Source organism: Coregonus clupeaformis, chromosome 29, assembly GCF_020615455.1.
Source record: "Coregonus clupeaformis isolate EN_2021a chromosome 29, ASM2061545v1, whole genome shotgun sequence".
Classification (NCBI taxonomy): Eukaryota; Metazoa; Chordata; class Actinopteri; order Salmoniformes; family Salmonidae; genus Coregonus; species Coregonus clupeaformis.
In genome coordinates this window covers 35,606,425-35,628,075 of record NC_059220.1, presented here as the reverse complement: position 1 = coordinate 35,628,075, position 21,651 = coordinate 35,606,425, and the positions used below count along the sequence as shown (strand labels likewise).

Genomic DNA, 21,651 nt, shown 5'->3' with positions numbered 1-21,651 from the left:
ATAGCCAGTCAGACAGACAGTAGAAATGTCACATACAGAGATAGCCAGTCAGACAGACAGTAGAAATGTCACACACAGAGATAGCCAGTCAGACAGACAGTAGAAATGTCACACACATAGATATCCAGTCAGACAGACAGTAGAAATGTCACACCAAGAGATAGCCAGCCAGTCAGTAGAAATGTCACACCCAGAGATAGCCAGTCAGACAGACAGTAGAAATGTCACACGCAGAGATAGCCAGTAAGTCAGACAGTAGAAATGTCACACACAGAGATAGCCAGTCAGACAGACAGTAGAAATGTCACACACAGAGATAGCCAGTCAGACAGACAGTAGAAATGTCACACACAGAGATAGCCAGTCAGACAGACAGTAGAAATGTCACACACAGAGATAGCCAGTCAGACAGACAGTAGAAATGTCACACAGAGATAGCCAGTCAGACAGACAGTAGAAATGTCACATACAGAGATAGCCAGTCAGACAGACAGTAGAAATGTCGCACACAGAGATAGCCAGTCAGACAGACAGTAGAAATGTCACACACAGAGATAGCCAGTCAGACAGACAGTAGAAATGTCACACACAGAGATAGCCAGTCAGACAGACAGTAGAAATGTCACACCAAGAGATAGCCAGCCAGTCAGTAGAAATGTCACACCCAGAGATAGCCAGTCAGACAGACAGTAGAAATGTCACATACAGAGATAGCCAGTCAGACAGACAGTAGAAATGTCACACACAGAGATAGCCAGTCAGACAGACAGTAGAAATGTCACACACAGAGATATCCAGTCAGACAGACAGTAGAAATGTCACATACAGAGATAGCCAGTCAGACAGACAGTAGAAATGTCACACACAGAGATAGCCAGTCAGACAGACAGTAGAAATGTCACATACAGAGATAGCCAGTCAGACAGACAGTAGAAATGTCGCACACAGAGATAGCCAGTCAGACAGACAGTAGAAATGTCACACACAGAGATAGCCAGTCAGACAGACAGTAGAAATGTCACACACAGAGATAGCCAGTCAGACAGACAGTAGAAATGTCACACCAAGAGATAGCCAGCCAGTCAGTAGAAATGTCACACCCAGAGATAGCCAGTCAGACAGACAGTAGAAATGTCACATACAGAGATAGCCAGTCAGACAGACAGTAGAAATGTCACACACAGAGATAGCCAGTCAGACAGACAGTAGAAATGTCACACACAGAGATATCCAGTCAGACAGACAGTAGAAATGTCACATACAGAGATAGCCAGTCAGACAGACAGTAGAAATGTCACACACAGAGATAGCCAGTCAGACAGACAGTAGAAATGTCACACACAGAGATATCCAGTCAGACAGACAGTAGAAATGTCACACCAAGAGATAGCCAGCCAGTCAGTAGAAATGTCACACCCAGAGATAGCCAGTCAGACAGACAGTAGAAATGTCACACGTAGAGATAGCCAGTAAGACAGACAGTAGAAATGTCATACACAGAGATAGCCAGTCAGACAGACAGTAGAAATGTCACACACAGAGATAGCCAGTCAGACAGACAGTAGAAATGTCACACACAGAGATAGCCAGTCAGACAGACAGTAGAAATGTCACACACAGAGATAGCCAGTCAGACAGACAGTAGAAATGTAACACAGAGATAGCCAGTCAGACAAACAGACAGTAGTAATGTTTGCCATCCCTTGCTGCAGCTCATTATGTTGCTGTGTACAGTTAATGAGAGTGGAGCTGGCTAATTCCACATCTAATGAGTACCAAGCATTCTCCCCTAACAGACATGACCGCAAATAGCTGACTTTAGCCAGACTTGATCTTAATCAACAGTGGCAGAACAGATCAATGTTTTGTGTATGTGTGTGTGTGTGCGTGCGTGCGTGCGTGCGTGCATGCATCTGGTCTGATGCTGTGAGAGATAGACCTAGGACCATGGCATTTCCACTGTAACAAAAACAATAATGGGAAATATGGTAATGAGTTGGTTGGCTGTTTTTAAAGGCCAGCTTCCCCTGGCAGCAATCACCCACGGCAACCGCATCAGTTTAACCTTAAACATTATAAACATCACTGTCTCACTGCTCACTGTCTCACCGCTCAGTACCCGTCTCACTGACTAATTACATTATAAACATCACTGTCTCACTACACAGTCTCACCGCTCAGTACATATCTCTGTCTAGTTTTACGTTAATTATTACTATTAAGGTTACGGCTCAGAGAGAAAGGGAGATGGAGAGAGAGAGAGAAAGTGAGGGATAAGTGATAATCCTGGTTGAGATAGTCCTCAGAGACAGACAGCTACAGTTGAAGTCGGAAGTTTACAAACATGTAGGTTGGAGTCATTAAAACACGTTTTTCAACCACTCCACACATTTCTTGTTAACAAACTTTAGTTTTGGCAAGTTGGTTAGGACATCTACTTTGTGCATGACACAAGTAATTTTTCCAACAATTGTTTACAGACAGATTATTTCACTTATAATTCACTGTATCACAATTCGTGGGTTCTGACAGGCTAATTGACATCATTTGAGTCAATTGGAGGTGTACCTGTGGATGTATTTCAAGGCCTACCTTCAAACTCATTGCCTCTTTGCTTGACATCATGGGAAAATCAAAAGAAATCAGCCAAGACCTCAGAAAAAAAATTGTAGACCTCCACAAGTCTGGTTCATCCTTGGGAGCAATTTCCAAATGCCTGAAGGTACCACGTTCATCTGTACAAACAATAGTACGCAAGTATAAACACCATGGGACCACACAGCCGTCATACCGCTCAGGCAGGAGACGTGTTCTGTCTCCTAGAGATGAATGTACGTTGGTGCGAAAAGTGCAAATCAATCCCAGAACAACAGCAAAGGACCTTGTGAAGATGCTGGAGGAAACAGTTACAGAAGTATCTATATCCACAGTAAAACGAGTCCTATATCGACATAACCTGAAAGGCCGCTCAGCAAGGAAGAAGCCACTGCTCCAAAACCGCCATAAAAAAGACAGACTACGGTTTGCAACTGTACATGGGGACAAAGATCGTACTTTTTGGAGAAATGTCCTCTGATCTGATGAAATAAAAATAGAACTGTTTGGCCATAATGACCATTGTTATGTTTGGAGGAAGAAGGGGGTGCTTGCAAGCCGAAGAACACCATCCCAACCGTGAAGCACGGGGGTGGCAGCATCATGCTGTGGGAGTGCTTTGCTGCGGGAGGGACTGGTGCACTTCACTAAATAGATGGCATCATGAGGAAGGAAAAGTATGTGGATATATTGAAGCAACATCTCAAGACATCAGTCAGGAAGTTAAAGCTTGGTCGCAAATGGGTCTTCCAAATGGACAATGACCCCAACCATACTTCCAAAGTTGTGGCAAAATGGCTTAAGGACAACAAAGTCAAGGTATTGGAGTGGCCATCACAAAGCCCTGACCTCAATCCTATAGAAAATGTGTGGGCAGAACTGAAAAAGCATGTGCGAGCAAGGAGGCCTACAAACCTGACTCAGTTAAACCAGCTCTGTCAGGAGGAATGGGCCAAAATTCACCCAACTTATTGTGGGAAGCTTGTGGAAGGCTACCGGAAACGTTTGACCCAAGTTAAACAATTTAAAGGCAATGCTACCAAATACTAATTGAGTGTATGTAAACTTCTGACCCACTGGGAATGTGATGAAAGAAATAAAAGCTGAAATAAATCATTCTCTCTACTATTATTCTGACATTTCACATTCTTAAAATAAAGTGGTGATCCTAACTGACCTAAGACAGGGAATTTTTCCTTGGAGTAAATGTCATGAATTGTGAAAAACTGAGTTTAAATGTATTTGGCTAAGGTGTATGTAAACTTCAGACTTCAACTCTACATACAAACGGACAGACACAATGTGCTCAGACCCACCCCTGAATTAGTACTTAGTAAGATAAGCCCTTAGAAACACATATCGTAATACATCAGAGATTCACTGTATCATTATTAAGCAGCTTTACCCTTCCAACCACACAGCACTAACTCAACCCATACCTGTCTACTGCAGGCACCCCAGCTCCACTCCACTACCTAACCAGCTACTCAAAGAAGTGTGTGTGTGTAGCCTACCGGGCAGACAGGCTTTGTCCTCAGCTCAATACTGCTGTCACTGAGACATCAGCATGAATTATGGAATGTTTATAGGGAACAAAAGCAGGCTTATAGCCGAGAATGGGTTTTCTTGAGTTGTGAGGAGTCTGTGTCTGTGTGTGTGTGCAAGACACAGTTGCAATGAAAATAACTCTGAGCTGTGAGTCTCATCTCCTCTCTCCTCCTTTCATCTCCTCTCATCTCCCCCTTTCCTCCTCTCTCCTCCTTTCATCTCCTCTCTTATCTCCCCTTTCCTCCTCTCTCCTCCTTTCATCTCCTCTCCCCCTTTCCTCCTCTCTCCTCCTTTCATCTCCCCCTTTCCTCCTCCTTTCATCTCCTCTCTTTCCTCTCCTCAAATCAAATCTCAACTCTCTTTGCTCTCACCGGCAAGGAAGAGTATGACATACTATCACCTAAATACTCTTAATCTAACAAGGCCTTGTTTGATCAGGGCCGACCATGCAGCGCTATGAGAGACTTGATTCATCTTTAATGAATACGCCTCCAGCAAAATGTGGTTTTCATGCTAAAATATATAGGAGTAAAACCTTGCTATACCCTCTACAAAAAGTACACTTTTGCCAAGAATAACCAACTCAAATACACACGATTTAGTGGCCGTGAGTGTACCCCCAATATGCATCAGGAGAACAAAGGTTTTATCATACAAATAAAGATTACAAAGACGACAGGTTTACGATACAGGCTACAGAGATGGGACTGCTCTACAGAGATGGGCCAGGTCTATAGAGATGGGACAGCTCTACAGAGATGGGACAGATATACAGAGATGGGACTGCTCTACAGAGATGGGCCAGGTCTACAGAGATGGGCCAGGTCTACAGATATAATAATGATCTACATCATTAGCAACATCAACAGAAGACAGACTACTCTACTTGCGTCCCAGGACAGCATCATAGATCTTGCCTGTCCTCTCCACATGTACGTTGTTAAACCCTACGGCTGTCAGCAGGGCAGTGTACTCTGCTGCCGTCCGCTCTTTCCCCTCACCAGCATGTTCAGAGAGTACAGCTGGGCTGTCAGAGGCCCTGACCCGTCTTCACACAGCAACGCCTCTACCACCAACACACCACCTCCTACATGCACGTACACACACACACACACACAGGCATGCACACACATACAGTTGAAGTCGGAAATGTACATACACCTTAGCCAAATACATTTAAACTCAGTTTTTCACAATTCCTGACCATTAATCCTAGTAAGAATTCCCTGTCTTAGGTCAGTTAGGATCACCACTTTATTTTAAGAATGTGAAATGTCAGAATAATAGTAGCGAGAATGATTTATTTCAGCTTTTATATCTTTCATCACATTCCCAGTGGGTCAGAAGTTTACATACACTCAATTAGTGTTTGGTAGCATTGCCTTTAAATTTTTTAACTTGGGTCAAACGTTTCCGGTAGCCTTCCACAAGCTTCCCACAATAAGTTGGGTGAATTTTGGCCCATTCCTCCTGACAGAGCTGGTTTAACTGAGTCAGGTTTGTAGGCCTCCTGGCTCGCACATGCTTTTTCAGTTCTGCCCACAAATTTTCTATAGGATTGAGGTCAGGGCTTTGTGATGGCCACTCCAGTTGCAATCCGTAGTCTGGCTTTTTTATGGCGGTTTTGGAGCAGTGGCTTCTTCCTTGCTGAGCGGCCTTTCAGGTTATGTCGATATAGGACTTGTTTTACTGTGGATATAGATACTTTTGTACCTGTTTCCTCCAGCATCTTCACAAGGTCCTTTGCTGTTGTTCTTGGATTAATTTGCATTTTTCGCCCCAAAGTACGTTCAACTCTGGGAGACAGAACGCGTCTTCTTCCTGAGCGGTATGACAGCTGCGTGGTCCCATGGTGTTTATACTTGCGTACTATTGTTTGTACAGATGAACGTGGTACCTTCAGGAGTTTGGAAACTGCTCCCAAGGATGAACCAGACTAGGTCTTGGCTGATTTCTTTTGATTTTCCCATGATGTCAAGCAAAGAGGCACTGAGTTTGAAGGTAGGCCTTGAAATACATCCACAGGTACACCTCCAATTGACTCAAAAATGTCAATTAGCCTATCAGAAGCTTCTAAAGCCATGACATCATTTTCTGGAATTTTCCAAGCTGTTTAAAGGCACAGTCAACTTAGTGTATGTAAACTTCTGACCCACTGTAATTGTGATACAGTGAATTATAAGTGAAATAATCTGTCTGTAAACAATTGTTGGAAAGATTACTTCTGTCATGCACAAAGTAGATGTCCTAACCGACTTGCCAAAACTATAGTTTGTTAACAAGAAATTTGTGGAGTGGTTGAAAAACAAGTTTAAATGACTCCAACCTAAGTGTATGTAAACTTCCGACTTCAACTGTACAAACACAGGCACGCACACATACAGTGAATGAATAATGAGTGCGTGATTGCGTTCTTTGGCTCTGGGCTAAGATGGCCTGGATGTGATATGATGTCAGTCAATGTGTTTCTTCCTCCGTTGTCTGACCCAGACTGCTGCTTGCTGTTTGTTTCTAGCAGAAGGTTGAGCTGAAGGTTAAAACAATATCCTCATTGCTATGCAGAATGTGTGTGTGTTTGTTATGTACGAGCAAGTGTGTGAGTGTGTTTGTGTTATGTAACAAGCTTCTGGCTACAGCAGAGCTCTCAAAGGCCAGAGATTGTGTGTGTGTGTGTGTGTGTGTGTGTGTGTGTGTGTGTGGCTTGTGGGGTTGTCTGACAGGATGCTTTTGTTGACACAGTCACCCGAGGAGAAGAAGGGGCGTGCGGAAGAGTAAGGAGAGGGATGATATTTGTGACAGGTCAGCATCTGGAAACTCGTCTTTGAAAAAGTCTCCTACACACAATGGTGTCAGTCAAAGACAAAGATAACTTAGGATAAAACTTGTTACGGGCTCCTCCCATCACTCTGTCTGAGGTCATTGATTGGCTGTCTCTCTTTGTGGACCTTCATGGAAGCTGTTCTCTGGATGTCTTCACCACCTTAAGGAGGTCAAAGATCGTGACTGTGCATTCTGGGTACGTCAACACATATTTCTTGGCTAGGGATCCACTACAACCTAAAGAGAGAGATAGATGCAGTGATGTGTAATATAGGATCAGAGTATTATAATCACATGAATAAACAGCCTGGGTACCAGAGAGGGTAAACCAGGTGATCGTGTTGTCATGGTAACCTATAAACTGATTACTGACTAATGGACATTATGTTAGACCTGGGGGCAGGACTAATTGGCGGATCAATAATCCTCCACTGACCAATGAGGTGCTGAGTCCCAGGAGAGCCCGCCCAGCTCTGATGTGTGTTTGTGATGTGATGTGTGATCTCTATGTGGAGTTTACACCCAGACAGTGTCTACAGAGACACATAGAGATCAGTAACCAGCAGAAACGTGGCCTGTCTGGGAGACTGTCTAGCCCTAAAGTTGGGTGAGCTTTATCAATCTGTATTCCGAACACACACACACACACACACACACACACAGTTCAATACAGGAGGACAGGGGAGAGAAGGAATCAAAGAAGCTAAAATAACCAAATAGAATCAAAGGGAAACACAACACACAGAACTTTTTATCTCCCTAGCCTCTCCCTCTCTCTCTCTCTCTCTCTCTCTCTCTTTTTCCGCAATGTGTGTGTGTGTGTGTGTGTGTGTGTGTCAGAGCCCAACTCCTCTCAGCCTCAGCTCGTAGCTGCACAGCTACCCCTTGTGGTCTTTGGAGTTATTATCCTACAGTGTCATGTTAAGCTGTCCACTTTACACACACACACGAAACACAGGGGCGTCATGCACTCCAAAAATCTGAGGGGGCACAATGTATGTGAGGATGACTGGGGGGGTCCGGAGAGGGGCCAGGCCCCTTGTTGGGAAGTTGGATAATTCTGCATTTCTCAAACACCTGAAACAGCTTTTTCCTGGAATCTAAAGTCAAAATCATTATGCTTAATATGTTTATTTTTCTGCATATCTCAGCATACATCTTGAGCTGACTGTATCCTCCTGACTGGTGGTTATTCTTTTAAAGAAACTAAATATGCTTCTCTGCATCTCTGCTCAAATTTGAGCCTTATTCAGTATATTTAGTAACTGCTTGCTTTTCTAAAGTCTACCAACCTTGCCAGCAGGCATGCCAGCTAAAATAGTTAGACAAGCTAGCTACTCAAACTTGATTCATAGCCTGAAATGGCTTCTTGGTAGCTAATTATGAGGTTGGGAACCTATCTGGGCTAGCTAAAGCCAACTTCATAAAATTGCTATGTGGCTAGTAGTATTACAGAGAAACTTCAACAAAAAATATACACTTTTTTTTTTACTGGAAAAATCTCAGGGGACATGATGCCTCTGCACACACACACAGGTCCTTACCCCTGAGGTCATAGATGGTTCTGAAAGGTGAGAGGTCGAAGGCCGTCACTACGTCTCGACCACAGATGATCCAGATGGAGTTCATCAGCTGCATAAACTTCACCCTCTCCTCCTCAGACCTACACACACACGGACACAGAGACACACACACGTGCAAGCACCCACGCAAACACACACACACGTGTATGTGCATGCACACACATTTTTAAGACACACATGCTGAAGGCAGAGTTTCAATCAGCTGTCTCCCCCTATTTCCAGAGTCAATCCTACCCAAAAACAAACAAACACACACACACACACACACACACACACACACACACACACAGGCACGTTCACACACACATACCTCTCCCCACATACAGTACCATACAGCTGTGCCCAGCAGACAAACTGTTCTCTGAATGATTTCACAGCTGTGATTCCTTCTCCTGCTCCCTCCACTTCCTCCTCTCCCTCCTTTATGTCCTCCCTCCTTCTCCGCCTATCACACAGCCAACGACTGACAGACACCAGGCAGAGAGAGAGCATGAGAGAGAGAGAGAGAGAGTAAGGAAGATAAAGTGTTTTGTTTTGAAATAAATCCTTTAACTTGTGATCCTAGACTAGAAAACCACTGAACCATAAAAAGTGAATTATTATCATTAGATCGACTGTGAAGCTCAAGGCCATTCCACAGCTTCTCACTTTCCTAATCTTTTCTCACTTCACTGACACTTTTTCTCCAGGCAGGAAAGCGGAGAGGGAGGGAGAGAAAGGGAGAGAGTGTGGAGGAGAAGGAGAAGATGGAGAGAGAGGGAAGGGGTAGAGATGAAGAGCTGTGTGTGTGTGCGTCTCACCTGTACATGGCTTCAAACAAATCATCAGACTTGACACCGAATGCCTTCTCATACTGGTTACTGCCTTCTGGGGAGAAACAATCACACACACTGAGTTATAATCTGAATAAACAATCACATCTCTGCTTTTAATCGTACAGGACAAGTTCAGGTTCCTCTTTCAATACATACCTAAACATGTTCTCCTTGGTGAACACAACCCAGGTGTAGTGGATGGACTGGGTCGGGGAGACTGGACTGTTCTGTGTTACTGGGGGGGGGGGTAGCTCCACTCCGGTGCAGGTTGCCAGTAGCCACTAGGTACCGCCCAGGCTGGCCCTGATTCCCTGCGCTACCTCCTCTAGAGACAGGGGGTGCTGTGACGAGGCCAGCAGGTCAAACACACCCATCTCACACAGGGTCTGGGGGAGAGAGGGGACAGGGTCCAACACACACACATCAAACAGTAGCCAATAATGGGACTTGAATCCTATGTGGGTGTATGTGTGTGTGTGTTGTTACCTTGGAGACCAGGAAGCCTTCCATATAGTCCAGAATCATCTGGGTGTAGGCAACAGCTGCAGCAGCATTGGTAGTACTAGCCGCCGGCGCCATTGAAAAACTCTTCCCCGCACCCTCAGCCGTAGCCTCTCACTAGACACCACTGGTTGACTAACATATGTTTGTGTCTGTCGCTGTATGAGACTGAGTGTTAATGCGTGGCCTCCTGTTGTCAAAAGAGATCCTGTATGAGTCATCTAGGAGTGTGTCCTGTATGAGTTGATCCCAAGTCAATCCTGGTACTGCTACTACTGCTAGTGAAACAGCTGAGAGCTCTCGTGAGCGTGTGGTAGTACAGCCGACTGAGGGAGTAATGTTAATGACCACTGCTGTCTCAGTGAGAGCAGCAGGGTTTCATCGGATAGCCCATAGGTCTTGTGTTTGTGTGTGTATGTGTTAGAGTGCAGACCCAGTCAAAGCAGAGTGGTATAATCAGATTACAGTTTACAGCCATGGGCTCATACCTTTACATTTACATTTTAGTCATTTAGCAGACGCTCTTATCCAGAGCGACTTACAGTTAGTGAGTGCATACATTATTATTATTTTTTTTCATACTGGCCCCCGTGAGAATCGAACCCACAACCCTGGCGTTGCAAACACCATGCTCTACCAACTGAGCTACATCCCTCAATACACCGGGGACTTGTTTACCACAACACATACACACAGACTCTAATAACTACACACGTCACTAACACACACTCACCTCATTCTGTTTCAGACTAGCAATATACTGAGGCCAACTTGAACACTAACAATACACTCACCACACTACTATAAATACACGCAAAACCTCATCTGTCTGTAATGAAACCCCAGATTACTTAGAATAATTCAATGTACAGTACCAGTCAAAAGTTTGGACACACCTACTCATTCAAGGGTTTTTCTTTATTTTTACTATTTTCTACATTGTAGAATAAAAGTGAAGACATCAAAACTATGAAATAACACATATGGAATAATAATAATATGCCATTTAGCAGACGCTTTTATCCAAAGCGACTTACAGTCATGTGTGCATACATTTTTACGTATGGGTGGTCCCGGGGATCAAACCCACTATCCTGGCGTTACAAGCGCCATGCTCTATCAATTGAGCTACAGAGGTTACCATGTAGTAACCAAAAAAAGTGTTAAACAAATCAAAATTTAGTTTTCAATGTAGCCACCCCTTTTTGCCCTCAGAACAGGCTCAATACATTGGGGCATGGATTCTACAAGGTGTCGTAAGCATTCCACAAGGATGCTGGCCCATGTTGACTCCAATGTTTCTCACAGTTGTGTCAAGTTGGCTGGATGTCTTTTGGGTGGTGGACCATTCTTGATACACACGGGAAACTGTTGAGTGTAGAAAACCCAGCAGAGTTGCAGTTCTTGACACACTCAAACCAGTGCACCTGGCACCTACTACCATACCCCGTTCAAAGGCACTTAAATATTTTGTCTTGCCTATTCACCCTCTGAATGGCACACATACACAATCTATGTCTCAAGGCTTAAAAATAATTATTTAACCTGTCTACACTGATTGAAGGTGACACTCACCTATAACTAAAGGGATCATAGCTTTCACCTGGTCAGTCTGTCATGGAACGAGCAGGTGTTTTACATTTTAGCAGACGCTCTTATCCAGAGCGACTAACAGGAGCAATTAGGGTTAAGTGCCTTGCTCAAGGGCACATCGACAGATTTGTCACCTAGTCGGCTCAGGGATTAGAACCAGCGACCTTTCGGTTACTGGCACAACGCTCTTAACCACTAAGCTACCTGCCGCCCATGATTATATATCATGGAACATGGAACATAATCTTCAGAAAGGTATTAACCTCAGTAGTGGCGCTTTCTTAAAGAAGCCTATGGCTGTGCAATGGCATACATAGCCTTGCTTTGTTTATTTAGCAGACAAGACACTCTTATTTCCCAAACCATTACGGTCAAGACACCTATTTTATAGTAAACAAACGATGTAATATAACACAATAAAATATAACAGAATAGTGATGCGCATCTCCAGTCTGGAACAGTTAATCTCAAAGAGTGATCATTTGAAACGGGGCTCAATTTGGCGGGTTGACAATTTTTTTCAGGGTTACAAAACAAAATCTGTCTTCTCGAAATACAGACGTTCTATTTAGTTTATTCTGCCTGTTTTGGGGGAATTATCCAAATGTATGAACAATTCCACATCGAACACTGCATGGTGATGAATTACAGCCAGGACATACATCTGTTTGGTGAGTAGGCCTATGCTTAATGATTCTGATAATTACGCTCTGTCTTTATCAAACTAATGTTTTTGCGTATTTTCAGTGTGGAACCTGTCTATGTTTAGGGGGGTTATAGCCTAGGTATTCAACTCTTACCCTACAAGGTCCGGAACCTTCTGTTTTTCTGTTCTACCTGACAACTAATTACTCCCACCTGGTGTCCCGGGTCTAAATCAGTGCCTGATTAGAGGGGAACAATTAAAAAAAGCAGTGGCACTGGCTTCAAGGTCCAGAGTTGAGTTTGAGGAGCCTAGGCCAGGAATGGGCAACTCCAGTCCTCGGGGGCCAGACTGGTGTCACACTTTTTCCCCATCCCTAGCAAACACAGCTGATAAAAGTAATTGCATTCTAAACTGAAGATCATGATTAGTTGATTATTGGAGTCAGGCGTGTTAGCTGGGGCAAAATTGTGACACCAAACACAGTGTGTAGGGAGCAGTCGGAACGCAATTGAGTGAATGAGACATAGGGGAAAGGGAATTTAGGAAGAACTGTGTGATGCTTGGCTTGATTTCTTTTTTGTTGTGCCCCGCAAATGCACATGTACAAATACAACACTAGAGTCAAAACAAATGAACATTGTCTCCAAGACAAAATGTCACTTGCCTGTTCGGGCAGCCACAAAGCACATTCCACCAAATAGTTTAACAATGTTAAAAAAAAAAAAAATCTCAGGTCAAAGATCGAGCTTTGATGTCCGTTCGAGTACTCGATTACTCATGCCCATCCCTAGTAGGTATTAGGTTAGTAGGCTATCCATTCATTCAGTCAAAATATACATCTGAAATAAATCACTTTTTTGTAGTTTCTTTATTACAACAAATAAATTGACAAGTGTGTTGAGGACATGCTGCTGCCCATCAGAGCAGAGAAACATGAGAATATAGAGTACAGACTGATGAGCCTCCTGACACGCTGACCTTTATACAACCTATATACAATGTTACCCACTCACACCACTCTGCTCTGTTCACTCATCAATAAGGCAACTTAAAATGTTCTTATCCACAGAACTTTAGCAGGGACACCATTAAAATAATTAACATGGTGAAACTAGGCTTCCATCTGGGGTGGGTGCTGTTAAACACTGAGTCAACTATATCTCTCTCTCACCAGAACACTGCTGACACTGATCTTTAAATCATACAGAACCCCTTTATGTTATAGTGACATTATCATTTAACCAAGTTAGAACTAAAACTACGGTCTCATCTGGTGGTCAGACGTGGAACTCAGAAACATGACATCAGGTCAATTTCATGGTCATCTTTGGCTTCGATTTCTCTCGTGAATGATTACATTTCTCTCTAGAAAAACTAAATGGAATTCAAGTAATTGAACGAATGCCGGTCAGTTAGTTGTTCAATAACCCCCCCACTCCCCCACTTTATCCTGGGGTAAAAAACTTGACTTAAACTACAGCTGTCTACCTACTGCACTAGGCTGTGTGGCATTTACCCATAGGACTACAGATCCCTGCATCCTGCTGAAGCACTCTAATACTGAACTACAATTCCCAGAAACCAACTAACACTGTTCTTCTGAAACACAAACCAGGCCATTCACTGTGACCCTTAAAAGACCAAGTATTTTTTCTGTGTCCTTCCTCTGTACGTCTTTCTACACAGGAGACGCATACTAACAGCGTGATCAATCTACAGTACATATGGAATCTACACTACATGTGTCAAACAGAACATAATAGCAGTATAGCATTCTTTAACCTTAAAGTCAGTAAATAAACAGACTAGAGATGAACAAAGAGCATTGGGGGAGGGAGAGAGAGAAAGAGGTGTGTGTGTATAAGAAGCTGATATGGCCCAGAGACAGTAGACAGCAGCATACTAGAACCCCTGACCATGCATCACTTAAACTAGGACCAGGCATAGGGTCCTCTTCTGTCTCCTCTGGCTGTGTTCACAGTTTAGTGTCGTCTGGAATGAGAACGACTCCTACTACACTTCCTGGAGTCCCTGTCTCTATCCCTACTCCTGTCTCTACTCCTGTCTTTCTCTGTACTCCTGTCCTTCTCCCTGCTCCTCCCTCTACTCCTAGATCTGCTCCTGCTGTCTTTATCTCCACTATGTCTATGGCTCCTCCTCCCTCTGCTGTGGCTCCTCCCACTAGAGCTTCTGCTCCAATCATGGCTGGAGCTCCTGCTGCTGCGGCCCCGTCCATGGTGACTGTCTCTCCTGTGGCTACGACTACCACTCCTCCTCCTGCTATCGCTTCTCCTCCTCTTAGAACTACAACTTCTTCTCCGTCTGCTATCGCTTCTCCTCTTAGAACTACGACTTCTCCCCTGTCTGCTATCGCTTCTCCTCCTCCTTTGACTATCACTCCTCTTTCTGGTAGAGCTTCTTCGTCTCCGGCTGTGGCTGTACCTCCTCCTACCCTGGCTATGGGACCGACTCCTCTCCCTAGGTTTCTCCCTCGCCTCCCTTCTTCTCCATTCATAACCTCTCCTCTCCTCCCATCCTCCTCGCCTCTCCTCCCTCTCTCCTATCTGTTTCTCAGTGACGTGTGAGCGTACCGTAGCTCTGGGTCTCTCCTCTCCCCTCGGTCTCACCCCGTTCACCCCCAGGGCCCTGCCTGTCTTACCCAGGTCGGAGCTGTCTCCCCTGGGCATGGTCAGGGCTGACGGCTGGATGGTGGAGGTCTGGTTTTCTCCCTCTCCTCCAGCCTTCTTCAGCAGGTTACCAACCAGTCTCTCCCTCAGCTCTTTCTCCCTGCGCTGCAGATCCAAGGCACGCCCTTTCTCTAACTCCACACGTCTCAGCTCCACCTCCTGCTCCCGCCTGGAGGCCTCCAGCTGCTCCAGCCGGGCTAACTCCTCCTTCTGCCTGGCTAACTCCTCTTTCTCTAGCTCCTCTCTCTCCACTCTCTCTTTCTCCTGCTGTTGCTGTTTCAGAGCCTAGGGAGGGGAGAGGGAGAAGACAGATTGTAATGTAGGTCCTATCGGCGTGTCTGTATTAAATGTGCATTGGTATAGGTGTAAGTATTGGTGAATTAAATGACACCATGCATCAAGTATGTGTGTGTGTGTGTGTGTGTGTGTGTGTGTGTGTGTGTGTGTGTGACCTTGGCCCTGCCCAGTAGTTCAGCGATAAGGCGTATAGACTCCAGGTTCCTCTGAGCCAACAACAGCCTTCTCTCCTCCGTCGCGATCTTCATCTGCAACTTCTTCTGCTCCTCCTCCTGCCTCCTCTTCACCTTCTTTAGGTTCCTCCTCTCCTCCCTCTCTCTCAGCTTCTGCTCTCGTTTCCGTATCCTCTCCTCCCTCCTCCGCTCCTTTTCCTCCTCCTCCGCCTCCTTCTGTTTCCTACAACCACAGCAGAAGCATGGTTCATTCACTAGTCTAATACATAGCTCTGCTACTGTCTACCAATACAGGCCCTAGTAGCTCATCTCCTACCCCCTTCGGTTTGCAGATCTGAAGGACTGGATGGGTGATAGCAATACGGTGGAAGCTTACACTCATTAGAAGACGAGGTGGAGCAATCACCATGTTCCTTACACCTATCCAGTCCCCTCAGATCTACAGACCAGACACTAAAGAGGCAAAGACAGCGGACAATGTTTTCAGACCAGGCATATGACCTCTCCTCCTCCTTGCATCTCTCCTCTTCCTCCTTCTCCTTGCGTTTCAGCTCCTCCCTCTGTCTCTCCAACTCCAGTATTCTCAGTCGTTCCTGCTGCCGTCTCTTTAGAGTCACGTCACTCAGGTGCTTACTGGTGTCAAAGGTCACCTGACAGACAGGCAGACAGTTAGCTGAGTGGGTCACCTGATAGAGTTGGAGTAGGACTGCAGGATGCACTAGTGACACTCGGGTGTTTATTCGTGTCAAAGGTTACCTGACAGACTGGACGTGCTACTCTCCTGACACTCTCCTCCTTCCACCCCCCCTCCATCTCCTCCTTCCACACGCTCCCCCCCTCCATCTCCTCCTTCCACCCTCTCCTTCTACCCCCCTCCATCTCCTCCTTCCACCCTCTCCTTCTACCCCACCCCCCTCCATCTCCTACTTCTACCCCCTCTCCTTCTACCCCACCCCCCTCCATCTCCTCCTTCCACCCCCCCCATCTCCTCCATCCACCCTCTCCTTCTACCCCTCTCCATCTCCTCCTTCCACCCTCTCTTTCTACCCGCCTCCATCTTCTCCTTCTACCCCCTCCCTCCATCTCCTCCTTCCACCCTCTCCTCCTCCTTCCCTCCATCCCTCCTCTCCTTCTACCCCCCCCTCCATCTCAGAATAGCAGTGTATTATGTTAAAAGTCTTTGCTTAGTAGCCTGAGCAATGCTGCCGTGCGAGTGGTCATGTGCTGAACACATGGACTGCGCAGATATTCTTGGAAAAAATGATATTTGGAAATAGAGCTGCACCACTTGAATTTTGAGAGTTATTTGACAAAGGTAAGTGTCATAGAAACTAATACTATATAGAAACCTAAAATGCCCATCTCTTCATGTACAATTTGACAACTTATAATATTGTCACTCATCAAACTATTGTCAATTTAGTCTTGTCTTCAGGCTAACTCTTATTATGTGTGAAATTAGTTTGGGTATAGTTTCGATGGGCCGGCTGCGCAGGCTGACTGCCATCGTTTGTTTCCCCTCGTTCATCAACTTGGATTGAGTCAAGGATATGTTTAGCATTATTCTAAAGGCCTACTGCAACACATAGCATGTTTTCATTTCCCTTACAATACATTTGATTATAATAGAGTTACAGTAAATAAAACAGTCCTGTAACAGGTCCTTTTTACAAAGTAAAGTGTAAAAGAGAATGGTATCAACCTGCAAGGCCATGTGGTCAAATTATTTTCTATAATAATGAGCGTCAACGCTGATAAATAGGCATAACACTCATCATTACACTATTATTGTTTTATATTAAATCAGCAACCTTCTTCACCCTCCTTATAATTCAGTTAGGCCTAATTTAAATGAAATTGGGACATAATGTGCACAATTATCGGCCATTCATCCATTTGTCATTCAGTGAGGAGCGAGAGACACATTAGCGCCTGGCTGGGTACCAACATCCTACAGCGCATTGTCTTGGACGGATAAATTGGGAATAGGTGTGAAGAAAGAGGGTAAAAAGGCTCTAAACACTTTTCTGTTTGATTTCAAAATTCTGACAAATGAGCAATGTAAAATACAAACTTTCAAAAAGTCAGGGAAGGTCGTTCTGGTGTTAACACAGCAGGACAATCCCCTCAACCCTCACCCAAATCTAACAGTGTGGATACCTTCCTTTCCCTTCTATACGTGTTTCATCCCTCTTAGTGTGTGTATATGTTTGTGTGTGTGGTGTCTGTAGTGTGGATAGTGTGTGTAGTTCACTACCTTGATGTTGCAGGCCACAGCCTTGCCATCCTCTCCTTTGTACATGAGCTTCATGCCTCTCAGTGTGTCCATGGCTTTGGCGAAGCCATCGTACTCTTGGTATTGGACGTACGCCTCAAAGTTAAGATGGCCGCCGAAGGTGAAGGTGTTGAAGTTCTTATCAAGAGTCTCCTCTCTGTACGGGTCCAGCATGGGGATGTCTACATGACGCACCTGACCAAAGCCCTGGGAGGAGGGATACGGTTAGGGGTAGGGCTGGGACGATAACAGTATCGCGATACTCGTTAGTATCGTGGCAAGGAAACAAAACAGGAAGCGGATTTAACTTTAGGAAAACAGCCCTAATGCTGGAAACAAACATCATTATGTTGTCATCCAGTCACATGTATTTATTTTCCAAGCAATAGAACACTATTTTACATACAGCATGTTTTTAAAGGACCATAAGTTAGGTCTGCTTCGTGTTTTCATTTTTGCCATGGAAAGAATATTGCGATACTGGTATCGTCCCAGCCCTATTTAGGGTGTGTGTGTTAGGGTTAGTGTGTGTGTGTGTGTTAGGGTGATTGATTGATCGATTGAGTGATTGTTAGGTATATGATGCGTCCTTTCCTACCTGGAAGACGGTCTGCAGGGCAGTCTCGGAGGGCCGGTCAGGGGGACCGTCAGGCAGGGTAAACCAGCGGCAGGGCAGGCCCTCCAAGTGGATGGTGTCTGGCCTCTCCCCTGGAACCGTATCGTTCATGTCCTTGGCATCACGGAAGAACGAGTCCCAGTCATAACGTGTCGGGAAGTCCATCTTATTCTCCACCGCACGCACCTGGACACCCCACAGACCAGGGAGAAATTGTTATCAGTTATAGCTACATGATGTATTATTCCCCTTTAATTTACCAGTTCAGTTGATTTGGAGAAACAGAGTTCTGTTTTGCAAGAACTTGCAGATGGTACTCTGTCACCAAAATTACAGATTTTTTGTTAACACTTTACCTGACACATTTTCACTGTACATTTTGAGGCCTACGTAACAGCTCTGCTACCTTGAGTATGTCAGTGAAGCCGCTGAGTTTGATGCTCTTGCCATCCAGTTTGGCCAGCAGGATCTTCACCACCCCTCTGTTCTCCACCTCGCCCTCGAAGCGGATAAAGTCCATGGTGCTCTTAGAGATCCTGGGGAGAGACAGCGGTGAGACATATTGCTCGACGATTACAGCTTCATACAATACATATATCCATACCAGAAAATATTGATACCAGGCAACCCATTGGCCATATTATCAGTATTGTCATGGTTTTACTGTTATTGTAGAGTTATTAGCTTGCTTGTAGCTTAGCTATAACAACACACGTGACCTATGGCTATGACTATAACAGTATGAATATGTTCCAATGGCCAGGGCCCATGCCAACCTGAGGGCAGAGAACTGTTCAGGAGCCACCATGGCCTTCACCCTCTCCATCACCTCCCAGTTAGAGATGCTCTTCCCAGGCAGCTTCAGCTGGGGCAGTGCCACACTCAACTGGAAGACAAATCATAGAATACATTTTACTGTAATACATGCTTACCTGGAAGTCAAATACATTGTGTTGGAGATGCTCATTACTTGAGGTACAGGTGTATTTGCCTGGAAACCCAAAGTTGATTTACATTGAATTGTACATCAGGGCAGAAATGAGCGTCTGAATCAGGAAAGTTTCCTCTCAACCTCTACAAGCCAGAATGTTGAATAAAATTATATTTTAACGTACTTTACCGGTTGTCTGTGCGGTTGTGAGACAATATATCCACAGGAAAGTATAATTACATCAACTTTTCAAAGCGCTGGTTGTGGGTTCAGATTTCCATCACCCGAAGCATGCGCAGAAACATGTAAACACGTGCATGAGCTCGGCAAGTATGCATGCATTTTTATCTTGTCCGCATGCGAACAGTAACTGAATGCCTCGATGTCTGCCTGCTTTATATAACAAGCCACAGCCATGTGACTAACTGTCTGTATGAGCGATCCATTTTCGTGAACGGGGTGGTGTACCTAATGAACTGGCCAGTGTGTGTGTAATATACAGTACCAGTCAAAAGTTTTAGAACACCTACTCATTCCAGGGTTTTTCTTTATTTTTACTATTTTCTACATTGTAGAATAATAGTGAAGACGTGGTCCTCTGTAGCTCAATTGGTAGAGCATGGCGCTTGTAACGCCAGGGTAGTGGGTTTGATCCCCGGGACCACCCATACATAAAAATGTATGCACACATGACTAAGTCGCTTTGGATAAAATCGTCTGCTAAATGGCATATTATTATTATTATTATTATTATTATTATTATGCTTCAGGTGATAGAAATCTGAATGCACTACATTTTATTCAACATCCTGGCTTGTAGAGGTCGTGAGAGGAAACGTTCCTGATTCAAACGCTCATTTCTGTTTCCAGGCAAATGGTGTATGTGACACTGTATGTGTGTCACTCACCGTCATCTTGGCGATGGGCTTCAGGAAAAGGTTGTACTCCAGACACAGACACACCGCCTCAGTGGTGTCATGGACGAGGGTGGTCATCATGACACCTGACTACGGGGGGGGAAGAGAGTCAATGGGATCAGTGTGGAAAAATGTGTAATGTACTGTCTTTCATACAGTACTATCACTGGATATCTGGTTGGCCGGCCAGCTAGCTATAATTAATGCAGCATAAATTGCCAATGAATGGATTGATCTTGTTAGCTACAAGCTAGCTAATATTTTTTCTAATGAAGCAGTACACGTTAGCCATCTTGCTTCTTTTATTGAGTCGCTAGAAAGGACATCACTGTGAATTTTTGCTAGCAAACTAACGTCATCTAAATATCCGATATCTAGCTAAGCAATGAAACTAAATGCATAATATATATAGCTAACCGACTAGCTGCTACGTCTGAATGTTTTCATATAGGTAACGTTAGCTGGCTAACATAGCAGCTAACTGTTAGCTGGCTAACGGTAACCAATGCGGCCGCAGCACTTTTATACTGGAAAAAAAACACTGAAATCATTGACAGTTAGTGATGTAAATACACCAACCTGCTTCACCAGCTGCTAAATATATGTACTTTATGTTGTTTGCATGTGTTAAAACTAGAATATGTTCATAAAGCGTCAGTTAACTGTAGTTTTCTGCACAACAAATGTAGCTCCTGGCGGAAACTTCCGAGTTGAGAGAACTTTGAACTTACCGTAGACATCCAAATGGTTTTTACTGTGGAAAAAAAACTTTTGCGCCACCTTGCGATGGATCCTGAAGCGCATTTGGACAGACAATGTTTTACTAACAAATTTAAGAACATTGTAACATAATTACATCTTTGTCTTTCAAGTCGTGCACTGATAAATTGCAAATAGTCTCAATTGTCTTGTATCAGAGAGCAGCAAACTTCAACATTTCCCACCATCATCATTAGATTTGGAAAAAATATAATATCAAATACACTTTTCCTGTTGCCTTTCTAAGATTTCTGCAAATGGATACCTACAACTGGTGTAGGGATGAGAGGTGCGTGTGGGCAGCCCAGGGGAAAAGTGTATTTGGCAATATTATATAGTTAGCTAGCTGCTTATCCCAGGTAGATAACTGGTTAATTTGACAAAAACAATCTACAGTGAGGGAAAAAAGTATTTGATCCCCTGCTGATTTTGTACGTTTGCCCACTGACAAAGAAATGATCAGTCTATAATTTTAATGGTAGGTTTATTTGAACAGTGAGAGACAGAATAACAACAACAAAATCCAGAAAAATGCATGTCAAAAATGTTATAAATTGATTTGCATTTTAATGAGGGAAATAAGTATTTGACCCCCTCTCAATCAGAAAGATTTCTGGCTCCCAGGTGTGTTCTATACAGGTAACGAGCTGAGATTAGGAGCACACTCTTAAAGAGAGTGCTCCTAATCTCAGCTTGTTACCTGTATAAAAGACACCTGTCCACAGAAGCAATGAATCAATCAGATTCCAAACTCTCCACCATGGCCAAGCCCAAAGAGCTCTCCAAGGATGTCAGGGACAACATTGTAGACCTACACAAGGCTGGAATGGGCTACAAGACCATCGCCAAGCAGCTTGGTGAGAAGGTGACAACAGTTGGTGTGATTATTCGCAAA

General features: G+C 44.4%; 1 protein-coding gene and 1 pseudogene across 1 annotated transcript; both read right to left on the bottom strand.

Annotated features, from left to right (window-relative positions):
* Positions 1 to 7,090: 7,090 nt before the first annotated feature.
* LOC121572530 lies at positions 7,091 to 9,871 on the bottom strand (annotated as a pseudogene).
* Positions 9,872 to 12,950: 3,079 nt separating this feature from the next.
* akap17a (A kinase (PRKA) anchor protein 17A) lies at positions 12,951 to 20,704 on the bottom strand. The gene is made up of 9 exons (XM_041883378.2): positions 20,577 to 20,704; positions 19,989 to 20,087; positions 18,926 to 19,035; positions 18,556 to 18,685; positions 18,132 to 18,335; positions 17,516 to 17,740; positions 15,760 to 15,908; positions 15,241 to 15,481; positions 12,951 to 15,073 (listed from the first exon to the last, which is right to left on the bottom strand). The coding sequence occupies exons 2-9, from the start codon at positions 20,076 to 20,078 to the stop codon at positions 14,084 to 14,086; spliced, it is 2,139 nt and encodes a 712-aa protein (XP_041739312.1). The 5' UTR covers positions 20,079 to 20,087; positions 20,577 to 20,704; the 3' UTR covers positions 12,951 to 14,083.
* Between the last annotated feature and the right edge of the window lie 947 nt (positions 20,705 to 21,651).

Bases quoted from the DNA above. Each gene is read 5' to 3' on its own strand.
- akap17a (XM_041883378.2), bottom strand. From the start codon at position 20,078: ATGATGACCACCCTCGTCCATGACACCACTGAGGCGGTGTGTCTGTGT. The intron at 19,036-19,988 runs GTGAGTGACACA...TTTGTCTTCCAG, and splicing joins AGCCCATCGCCAAGATGACG to TTGAGTGTGGCACTGCCCCA. The intron at 15,909-17,515 runs GTAGTGAACTAC...CCTGTCTGTCAG, and splicing joins CTGTGGCCTGCAACATCAAG to GTGACCTTTGACACCAGTAA.